Below are 12441 nucleotides of genomic sequence, written 5' to 3' on the forward strand. Positions count from 1 at the left end.
AAGGATACTCTGGCATTGGCAAGCTCTGTGTGTTCTGAGTTTCAGAAAAGTGCCTGAAGGTATCAGTTCCCCAAACCATAGCTTTGACCATGTTGTTCACATAAATATCACTCTGACACCCAGCAAGGTGATTAATTCTATATTTTTGGTTATAATTTTAACACAGTACTCAAAAGTCAAATGTTGTGATTCCTGGCAGGTCAGGGGAGAGAGGTAAGCATCTATTGGGGGAAGAGAGATAAATGTATCTAAGATAGAGAAGTAGACTTTTCATCAATGGTGTTGGCAAAAAATGAATACTTAATATAAAAGCAGATGAGTTAGGTGTCACTCACCTTCTCTCCCAGGTAAGATGGCGGTGCTTTCCAGTACAAAGTATGCACTGAAGCAGGCAATTCTTGAACATCGGCCACTACACTATTACTGACTGGATTGAAGGTTACTGGAATGTCAACGTTTTTATTCACTGTCTCCAAGCGCCAGTTCCTCATGTCCACAAACTAATGAAAATACATAAAGGAAATAAAAGCTTGTTTTATCCTTTCCCAGGATCAACTAATGAGGCAAAAATGTTTTGACTCTATAATTCCCTGAGAATTAAATTCAATCCCTTTAGAGACAGCCTAAAGCCTTTGCACAACGGATGTTGCAAGGACCTCAAAAGAGAGCATAAGTGAGACAGATGTGCCAAAGCTATTGGGATGTAGGCGTTTGGTTAGTTAGCTGCGAACTAAATTCTGTCTTCAGTCACATGAAGACATAATCCTTATGGAGGTGACTAGTAATTAATTTGGTGACAAGGTGACATGGACATAATTTGCAGCTGTATTTTTATGTTCATTCCAAAACCATGCCAAAGAGACTAACCAAAAAGACAAAGCGTGGACCTGTTGTAGTAAGGTAAGGTAACAGGGAGGGAGGGAACATGCTAGGATATTATGGGGAGGCAGGCAAGATAACCTAAAATTCTGGCTCTTTACTACTGCACATTTGAATTTGGCTTTTTTTTTCCATGAAAGACCAGACATCCTGTTATTTATCATTACACTCTTGGAAAAAAAACATAATGTATATGGACCAGAATAGTTCACAAAGCAATATGACAAAAAGATAGACATGTTTTCAAGAACAGGCTTTGGTGAGGACAGGCAACCACTGGGTGAAAGCTCCCTAAAGCCAATGGAAGTTTGCTGCTGACTTCACCAAGGCCAGGTTTACATCCTTTGTTGGTAAATAATAAAGTGCCACAATCTGGATTACATCTAGTGTATGTCTAAACCTAAACCAAACTCCACGTCCAACATTTGAGGACTCCGCTTCTCTCTTCTCTTTCTCTTGCACTGTTTCAGGCAGCTGTTCCTTATTTTCAGTTTTCAGCCACCTTACATTACTTCTACCACTCACTTATGCTATTGTTACTTAAATATATCACATTTATCATCTCCTCCTCCTTTTTTTTCCTCCTTCATGTAATTTCTTTTTTTTACAGGAAGGGAAGAAGGACAGCTCTTATTTTTACAATCTCTATGGTATTTCTCACACATTTCTTAGGTTCCAAAATGTGTCTATGGTACAGAGATGTAAAATGACACAAGTGCTTATTGAAGCATCTTGAAGGAGACCATTGACTTTAATGATGAACTGGTGTTTGAAGCTATAACAACAGATGGCCAGATCAATTACTCCAGCTACTGATTTGTAAGCAACTAGTGATTTGTAAGCAAACAGGTGAAAAAGGCTGTTTCTGCTGAAAGGCACTTTTAGACTATATAGAAGTCTTAACGAGGCTGCACCATCATCTGCACTATTTCTTGCAGAATATTTCTCATCCTTAGCCACTAATAAAATATAATTCCAATTTTGGAAGAAATCTGACATTTCCTTAATGGGAAAAAAAGGCAGGTTCATGATAGCAAAGAAAAAACTATTGAATACACCTTGGTTCTACGACGATTTGTGCTGCGACAGTTGTTGGTTGCCCCAAAACAAAAGCAAGAGGTGCATCCCTTGGGATTCGAAGGATCCTGATAAAACGATCCTGGTCGGCAAACATCACATTCTGCACCTTCAACATTCTCCTGTTAAGGCACAGTTGAAAGAATTCTTAGAATTTTCCTTGTGTTAATGGTGAGACCACCAAAATTTGCACATAAAGCAAATCTTCTGACAGAATATTTATTTAAATATACAGAAACACAAATGAAAATGTATGCTTCTCTGTATACACCATATTCCAAATGTAAACAAAACTGACTTCTTTAAAACTACCTTAGTTGTGAGCTGCTGAGCTTTCCAGCATATAAAGTGAATTGAGGAGTAATAAATATTAGTCAGAGACAGCTGGTAACTTCCCTGCCAAAACCCTCCTGCTGGGTTTTCCAAACCTACAGTATAAATGGTTGCTTGTGAAAGTTCACATTTATCACATTCAATTATGCAAATCACAACAAAAGAAGATTTACTGGATATAATGATGTGGTGAAATGTCAACTGGCATAACATGGCTAAGAAAAGCATGGGACCTGGTCAACATCCAAAAACTGAGGTGCAGATGCATAAAGCAGATGTGTGGGGGGTACAGACTGTTTCAGTGACTCACTGAACATCTATTTGGTAGCACCTTAACCTCCTGCAAAGATGATGACCACCTGTGAAACTCACAGATAGTGAACTCATTAAAAACCTGCATTTATCTGCAGTCATGATAATCTGTGCACTTACTGCATGGTGGGGTGTTTCTGTTCGGATGAATTTAATTCTTACTGAAAACCTGGTGATAAACTCACTTTATTCACCCTGTTAAATACAAAATAGTCACTGAAGTGCAAATGATGTTTATGAATGCAGAAGTAATTTGATTTATCTGACCTTGCAGAGACAAATTCCTGTCTGGGGATCACAAACATCTGGTTCTGTTCCGCCTCTGTTGCAATTACACGGAATGCAGTTTGGGAAACCGTAAGTACCAGGACCACACCGATCACACTGCCGTCCCTTTATTCCTGGTTTGCATCTTTACCAACAAACAAACACAGCAGCAGTTAGTTCTTCTCACACAGGAAGGAGTCAATGGGAGAGGCAGCAAGAGAGGGAGAGATGGAGGGGGAAGATTAAAACCAAGGGCAGATGGATCTTTGAAGTGACTCCATGGCTATGAAACAACTGCATCATTTCCAAGGAAGAACAGCAGCAGGTTAGTGTTGTCCTCAAACTCCAACTGTGAGAAGTACTGCAATTTTTTATAGTGGTCATACAACTACTGAAAGACGGATCTGATTTTGAATGGTATAAATGCTCACAGTGGAATTAGATTTCTGCAGCTGTTCAGTGCTTGCAGCAGGGAACTACTTTCTGTATACAACAAGGTGTGAAATATGCATGTTGTACTCAGGTAAGCAGAGCCAGCAGAAGATTTGTAACTGGAGCATGTGACAGAGCATTAGTCAAGGCACTTGCCTCCTAATAAGGTGGAGAATTCCAGGCATATTAATAATTATGGTGACTTCAACCTGCCTCAGTTAGTTTAAAACTGTTCACAAGGGATAAAATCCTCTTTGCTCACAGCAAAGGCTGAGTGTCTTGGATTTATTTAAGTGAAGTACAGAAGATGCGAAAAACAACACCAAGCTATGAACAGGGCTTGAGATAGCAGAGAACATCTTTCTTTGGGAGCAGCTACCTCCTACTGCCTTTGCCACAAACTTGCACAGACTGATAAAACTAGTTAAAATGTGGGTCTGATGATCCTTCTTGCTCCTGTCCATGCTGGCATCTTCTCACAATCTATCTTTATCAAGCCAAAACAGGTTTCAAGAGAGTAGGGATCCCTTGAAAAGGAATGTCTGCCACCACCAACGATCACATCTTTAAATTTTATCTGTGATAAGACGATTTTTAAAACTCTCAGCAAGTTGGCAGAGTCTCCTTTGGCTCTCAGCACCACATTTATATGTACACCAACACTATGAATTTAATGGAAATAGAAGTTAAAGTATGGGGACAAGGTATACTGCACTTCATGTAACACCCGGAAACAATTACTCAATTCAGCAGACAATGTGTGAAGTTTGTCACCATCTCCCTGAGCGTGTTACCAACATGAGCAGATAAATGGAGCTAAATGGGGGCTTTGAACTTCATGTAATCCACAGAGGGAATAATATTAATCAGAATGTAATGGTTGGCTACATACTTCAGTAATCAGTCCAAAAGTATTTGCTAAATGTCAAATTTTGCTTCAGAGTTTTTTACTAATAAACGGTCATTTTCATAGATATTACCAATTAGGCTGCAAGCGAAAAATACCACCCTTAGAATCAGGCAATATAGCTTTTCACTGAAACAGAAAATCTGACTATTTCTGAAAAAAAAATCCTCAATTTTACTGGAGCAGAAACATGCTAAGCCCTTTCTTTGGAGTATTAGATTTTATTTGACTGAATTATTGATTTATTTTATTTATTTTTGCACAGCTTTGGTTGACTGATATGAGAGTAAGGTATGGGAGAAATGAAAGCAGAGACCAATCAGATTTAGAGTGCATCAGGAGGTGCCAAATATGCTACACTTTACCCCTGAACCCCAACTGCTATGAAAATAGATTCCTGTTTTGCCTTTGGGATAAGACAATTATCAAATCAGCTGACATGGAAAGGACACACTTATGAAAATAAATTTAAATTCAGGAAATAATATACGTATTCTCTGAAAATAAGGTTTCTGTCCTATTTACAGGATTAATGGCAGAGCAGGAAGGACCATATTTTTTTGTCAGGACTGTGCAAACACATAACCAAACCAATTAAATTCAGCTAACTCTGGCTTTACGCAACCTACTGACTATCAAGTATTTCTTTTACTATTTAAGGACTCTTTATCTCTCCAAGCAAACAACAGACACGTTCAACTGCACTAATGTTGATGGGATGTGAATTTACGAAAATTCACTATTACTGTGTCTGTATGCTATACCTATTTTAGATAATGTAAATAAGAGAATTAAACTAAGGAATTTATTTTCATCTCAATATGCTGAGATACAGAAAAATAAGCATATGTTATGCGTAGGACATAATTTTAAGGGCCGTTATCACCTATGGTTCCAATGGAACAATATTTTCCATATACATAGCACCTATCATCAAAGTTTCCCAAAACTCACTGCAAACACTATTCAAGATTTACAGTCCTTAAAAACATTACAGGAGTTTCACCCAGATTTTAGACTGTTGAAGGCCAACTGCAAAGTTTTAAGAATTTGGGAGATTATGTACACAATTATAATTGATGTACATGTCTGGAAGTCAGGATGATCTGAGGTCTGCTACTAACTGGACACTGGATAAGCCATATGAAACGGACAAAAATTTGGTGACTTACCCTGAGTAGCGTGACATGCCACTGGCAAACAGAAGTCAAGCTCAGGAATCCCAAATCCCACCATTAATTACCAGCACAAACCAAGTTTCCACTAAATATTCCAGGTATCCTTGAAGCAGCTGAGTTCTAACTGTAGGCTAGCACTGCTTAAACCCCTATTCATAAAAATTGCCCACATCCCCTCCAAATACCTGAAGAGTGAAGCAAACCACCCATGCATTTTTATAATGCACATTTTTAATATTAGTTATAAAGTGAGTTCAATCCAATAATCCAAACTTACTTGCACTGGCCATTGTTTTTATCGCATTCTGGGCTTGCCATATTAACAACTCCTCTGTCTGAACAGTTGCAGTTTTCACAGCCAGCAAGAGGGTGATAGCTGAAATAATGTTCCTTGCACACTTCACATTTTGGTTTCACCGTTTGGGGAGGGCAAATGCATTTACCAGTTATGTCATCACAAAGACGCTGGCCACAGTTGCATACTAGGTCAAAGAAAATGTTCTATAAATTAATCATATCTCAATTTACAATGATCGAACTTTATTGTTCTGTGTACAAAACAAACAAAACCTCATAAAGGACATAATTCTTTTCTCTCTTTCACTGGTTTTAAACTCAAGTGGCTTGTTTGGCTTCAACAATCACAATGATGTGAGAGTGACATGAACCAGGGTCACAGAAACTAACTGTGTGACTGTGACTGTTTCAAAGAGTAGCTTGAGACTCTGGCTCTTTTCCATAGATTGGTTCCTTATATTCATCGCAAGCATTATCATTTTTTCCCAAAACTTCCAAGCATTAAACAATCAATAGTTTTGGTGTTAAGGACAACACTTTCACAAGCAGTTTTAATAACGATAGAATATAATATCTGGGGAAGGCAGCTGAGGAGTGTTGGTGTAATCTATCAGTCTGTTGATGCTATTAAGAATAATTTTATGTCTCTGATATCTACGGAAAGCCTTGAAGGCCGAGATACAACAGTAATAACTTGGAAACTATTTCACAGTCAGTACAGAAAAAACCATTTGACTGGTAGAGTGGCAACATGGATTTTAATCAGTAAAATTGTAAGCCTACTACACGTGATCAGACAATACATGTGAAGGCACACTTCACCTTAAACCAGGTGTGTTTAAAAGGAATGGGATTACTCCCGTTAAACTGAATCCCACCTAAATCTAAGCTAGCTCACTCAGCCTCTTGCAGGATAAAGGCCTGTACAGAGGGGTGAAGTGGCAGTACCTGTTCAGTGAGAACAGAGGATAAAGTTCAGGTCAGCTGCTGGGTAAGTCAGAGCATATACTTACACTTGCAGAACGGAAATCCATAGTAGCCGGTTTGGCATCGACTACACCGACGACCAATGACATTAGGTCTGCAAATACACTGTCCTCCCATGGGGCTGCAAGCAGGGCTTGTGGCACCTGCTTTATGGCAATTACACGGCACTGCTCCGTTATTGTAGAAAGCCACTAGCGACCTCACAGAATCTTTACAGAAGGCTGATGATCCTTCTGGGCTATTGAAATTAAAATATAAATCACATAAGGGCTTGGAAATTGTAATGTACATACTTCGCAGTGGTTCAGTGAATTAGGGTCCTGTCTTTAACAAAATTCCTGACACAAGGATGATATCCATACACATGCAGGGACATACTTTAATTATAATTAGTAGCAAATGGCTTTGAACATGTAGGTAAGAGATTTTTTTTCAAAGAAAGTGCATATATTAGTCATATCTGCTCAGGCATGCCAAGCAAAATACCAAATACCAAGGATGGAAATACCAAAGACAGAAAGATGACACAGATTTTCTTCTTCTGTACAGTGAGCAATAAAGCTCTACCTTTACATTTCATTTACAATAGAAAGTCATGGAAAGATGACTCATGGAATTTTAATGGGCCAGCATAAGCCATGAAAAGCATATTCATGTAGCACAGTGACGGAGATTTTATATGTTTCTTTAATACAGAGTGAAAATAGTATTAATTCCCAGCTTGCTGACAAAGGTTCATTTTTTTAGAAAGTGATGCTTACTCAATATAAAAACTGTTTCCTCCACATTGGCTGATAAAATCAAATGACTTGTCCGCAGTCTTTTTTTCAAGAATTTTGTAACTGTAGTTATCTGCTGGAACAACTAAGACACTTTCCTTGAAACAACAAGAAAACTGAATTTTACATTTCAGAGAAAAACAAAAGAAATGAGCTAAGGCATTTATATATTTAAATGTTGCTTCATTATTAATTCTAGATTTTCTCACAAACCATAACATTTCAACTGAAAAAATAGGAAAATATATTTCATATCCTCCCTCCCAAGCTGTTACACTACAAGCAGTGCACAATAAAAGCAGAATATTGTATCTTAAAAATTTAAAATACAAAAATAATGTACAAGATCCTATAAATTTGAAACACAAAATTCAAAAACAAATTCTGGCTTTCTGGCTTTCATCTTTGCATCCATCTCTAAATGAAGGTGAAACTGAGAAGAATATCTCCAAGTACATTTGTGTAATAAACTTACCAGAATAAGCATTTTTCCATCAGGTATCATTACTGTGACAGAGACCTCAGGTTCAGAAACATCAAGTTCAATTTGGCTTTCTGCAATCACCTGGTCTCGACAGCCAGAGGTATGAGGGCAGAATGAAGCATTGAAGGAGCCTAGAAGAAAAGATATTGCTCAATGTCCCAAAATGCTGAGAAAGGGAAGAGAAAAGAACTTAGAGTAAAGTTGGATGCTCACCTGACCACACGTGTCCTGCGTCCGCACGCACTTGCACAGGGAACACTGGGTGTGCCGGCTGGTAAAAATGTACCACAAATACATATCTGCCCAAGTGGGGCACTCTCCCACTGAGGGTGATCTGGTTCTGCAGAAACAAGAACAGCTCTGGTAATATATTTGTTTTGTGAAATATATTTGGTTTTGTGCGCTTTGCTCTGCACTACCTATCTGCAATGAAAGAGATAGTGCTCAGCATCTCTCAGGAGGTTAACAACATCTTCCAAGAATATGGCATTATGTCTGCATGCTCCTATCTGTTTTCCTGCCAAGCATATCCAAATTCTTTCCTGCAGTCTGTGAGACTACTATGTGGTTTAGAAAGAAACTGCTATTTTTGTTTCTGTTTCTGTATATTATCTTTTTGGCTTACCCGGTCTGCAGCATCTTGGTTATATCACATCATTATTTTGATTCTCTTACAGTACTTGATCTATTTAACTTTTCTAACAATGTATTTTGTAACTTAGAAAACAATATTTTCAAAATATGAGCTACCTGTAATGGTGTCAAGGTGACTCCATTAACTGAGTCAGAAGGTAAAGGGGCACTCAGTGGATCATAGAGTATACTTCTCTGCACTTCAGAAATTTTTCCATCCCTGAATGCATCCAAAACCAAAGTCACTGGCGGAGTTTCATATACTGAAGGAATGCATGTTGCACTAAAAACAGAATTATATTAATTACTCTTGGGGTCAGGAGAATTCCTTAAGCATCATGGAAGAAAAAGCAGAAAAATGGTAAAAGTTAATATATTAGAACATAATACAAATAATAATGCAATAATAACAACATTTACTCCTTGGAGTTCTATGTAAATGCTAAGAAAGTAGAAGAAAACAAGATGCAAAAATTTAACTCACAGAGGGGAAAGTGTAAATTAATTGATTTTATTTACTCAAAATTTCCATAACCTGAATAGCTTCAATGGAAAAGATAAAGATGAAACAAAGGCAAGCAAGAGTGTTAAAAAAAAAATTAAGCAAATTTTAATGAATCCAGTTAGTTACACTCAACAAAATCTGAACTAATATTGAATTCTCAGTTCTACAAATATTTATGTACATGTATCCTTTAAACATGCAAGTTATCCCACTGAAGCCAATGCAACTACTTAAGTACTTAAAAGTTAAGTACACTCTCAAATATTTGTACAATTGGAGCCAAAATAAGTAACAGTATGCCTTGAAAGCATACTTATTCATCTGCTGCTATGTTTAACTATTCCTCTCTCAGTACATTTAATTCTGAAGATCTTGATTGAGAGAAGTGTGTTCTAAGACTGCAGGAGAAAATGTTATTTGGTTGTTTCATGCTAGTCACTTGTGGTATTTATTCACTTCTTGTAAGTACTGAACCAACAAGGATTAATCTTTATTCAAGAAAGGTCCAGAACTGGAATGGCAAGTATGTTCCAGAGCGAGAACTGAGATGTATTTGCCAGGGCTGTGTGGGAAACCACATGCTGCAGCCACTTATAAAACTATTAAACTGAGCCAAGGCTTTGAATCTTTCAACTTGGTGAACACTAAACACATCCACAAAATTAAAAATCCAGCCAGATAGGGCCTTTATAACACAACATAAATAAACAGTAAATGCTATATGCTGGAACAGAAGCAAATATAACAAGAGATTAAAAGCAAAGTTAAATGTACATATTTTCACATTTGCTTTATTTCAAATCATGTTTTTCACCCAGCCTCTTTTCCCCATTTTACTCAGAGTGTAAATGCCCAAGAATGCAAAATTCCTTTGGTGTGAGGACAAGCATTTCCTATATTCAGTGCTAGAGAGCTTGTCTCTGTAGTAAGACTCTGAGCAGGAGAATTAAAGCTGAGAATCAACATTATGCATGCTTGGAAGCCGAGTACAGTCACATGCTTTTACCCCATTTACTATCCAGATTTTTCTGCTTTCTATTTCAATTCAACAGTTATATTAGAAGCTATCATCTGGAAAACTATTAGACCTAATCACCAACTCTTTCTGCCTCTCAAGTTTTGTAAATGGCATTTGCTCTTACTTTAAGGCCTTTTCCTTTGCCAGTTCAGTAGGAAAAAAGCCTCAGGACTAGATTCCAAAGGGACACTTAAGGAATTACAACAGGAATTGAGATCTGGGGCTCCCTAATTAGGAAGCTGCAGTGATAGCTCCTCTCCTGCCCAAATAATACTAAAACATATGGAGAGGGGAAGAGTTTCAACAGGACAGAACAAGTGTCCTGCGCAAGCCAAAACAGACTACCACTCAGCAGTCAGAGCCTCTGCTTGGGAAGTGGAAAGTTCAGGTCCAAATCTTCACAGCAAAAAGGAGACATCAACCTGGGTCAACCAAGCTGCATGACTGCTCTAATTACTGGTCCTATAAAAATATAAAGGACTCCTCCTTTATGGATCACCTAGTATTGCTGTGCATGATGAATGCTGAGGGCACAACTACCGTACAGGCCCCGCAAAGAGATGGGCATAGGAATGGCTTGCGTGTGAAGTGGGGATTTACATGTTGAGTAGTTCGATACTGCCCAGTTGAGCCAGGGAATTTGTGAATTTCGGACAGCTCAAAGGGCCTTCACATCCCTACCCTAATACAAATTAAAGCCATTTTAAAACAGGTGAAGTGGCAACACACAGAATGAAACTCCAGATAGAACTGTAACCGTTTCAGGCCTGGTAATTCATGACTTACCACAGAAGTAGCAACATCCTTACAACTTGGACACCTTTCATACTGTATGGTATGTGAAAGAGTCATGTTTTCTAAGGCATTAGCGCTGAATAGTTCAGACAGGCTAGGAAGAGACTAGTATTAACAGAATCCTGTGAAAAGACTGCCTAAATTAACACTAACGCTTCAGCTTTTTACAAGTACTACTTTGTAACATTGGCCTACCAATCATCTCTGAGTCACCGAGCAAAGGTTCATAAAATCATTAGAATTCCATTTAGTCTGCCTTTCAAGATCTTTTTCAGAAAACACAAAGGATAAAAACAAGCAAATTACCTTCTGTCATGGGTACTCTGGTAAGCAGCTATGCAACGTACTTTAGGCTCCACATATTCTAGAGAAAATTCTTCAGCTGATATAATACAAACTTTGTGCTGAAAAATAAGCACAAGGCACAATTAGCAATTAATGTTGTAAATAACAGGACCAGGCCCGAAAGGGAAGGATGGACCTAATTTTAGCACAGGGAGATCTGAGTCCAAACCCATGTTCTGCCATGGACTTCCCACACAAATTTGGATCCCTTTACCTATCTGCACCTGAATGTCTCAGTGTTTAATATCATGTTTCTGTCTTTCTCAGGGCAATGTTGAGAGGTTAAATAGATCAGACTGTAGGGATACATATGGTAACGGGAATCACAGAAGATCAGCTCAGTCAGAAGTTAGTCAGAAGCTAGCCAAGGAGCACACAGTGTGGGAGAGAGAAGCCCTCATCAGTAGCATTAAGGCTTTTTTTGGACCCTGGGGGAATTTCTAGGCTTTCTGAAATGCAGGTACTAACAGTTGCTAGCACAAAGTCCTCAGGAATGCGTTTCAGTGAGGACAGGATTTCTCCCAGTAGATTCAGAACTCATCTTAAAAGCCAGTGAAACTTCATATGATGTTTTGGACTAAAAATTCACATGAGCAAATGAAGCTGTGATAGTTTTGCTATAGCCATGGTTGCCTAAGCATAAAAGACAAGGCTTGTAGGCAGACACAACAGCTTGTATTACTGAAATGTATTAACTGCACTTACAAAATACACTTGTGCATGAACTACTTGAAAGGAGATAAAAATAGCTGATAAGTAGTAAGATAACTAACACTATATGATTAATATAAATTAAAATTGCATAGGAAGAATGCATTAATGTACAAAGTGATCCAGTTTAGAAGCAGGTCTTCCAGGAGCTTAGCTTGGGTTTTAGCAGTATAGAGCAGGGAATATAAAGCTTTATAGGAAGTAGGGAATTTAGCTTTATAAGCTAGAAGGCAGATGCTAAAAATCCCTTTTCTTGAGCAGCAAGCATTGTGCCTATCTTGCCTGTAATGACCCATGGGACTCCAACCTATGGCGGTAGAACAAAAGTAGTCTCTGAAACTTTGAACTGTACTTCAGGAGCGACTAAAAAGTTTGTGTGAACCATTGTCTGGACTTAGATAGCTCATATGCATCAGTCTGAGATGAAGACTATCAATCTGTAAGAGCCTTTCTTGAATGCTGACTACATGTTTCCTCTTTCTCCTTTGCTATTTATACCAGA

General features: G+C 38.2%; 1 protein-coding gene across 1 annotated transcript in view; it reads right to left on the minus strand.

The window, feature by feature from the left end:
* LAMA3 (laminin subunit alpha 3) overlaps window positions 1-12441 on the minus strand; it is a 130872-nt gene that overhangs the window by 50806 nt on the left and 67625 nt on the right. Inside the window, 10 exon segments of the mRNA XM_067290025.1 lie at window positions 336-500; window positions 1938-2078; window positions 2869-3013; window positions 5663-5867; window positions 6696-6907; window positions 7431-7546; window positions 7924-8063; window positions 8146-8272; window positions 8683-8848; window positions 11190-11287. Coding sequence (XP_067146126.1) covers window positions 336-500; window positions 1938-2078; window positions 2869-3013; window positions 5663-5867; window positions 6696-6907; window positions 7431-7546; window positions 7924-8063; window positions 8146-8272; window positions 8683-8848; window positions 11190-11287 — 1515 coding nt within the window.

The sequence above is a fragment of the Apteryx mantelli genome, chromosome 2 (assembly GCF_036417845.1).
Source record: "Apteryx mantelli isolate bAptMan1 chromosome 2, bAptMan1.hap1, whole genome shotgun sequence".
Taxonomy (NCBI): domain Eukaryota; kingdom Metazoa; phylum Chordata; class Aves; order Apterygiformes; family Apterygidae; genus Apteryx; species Apteryx mantelli.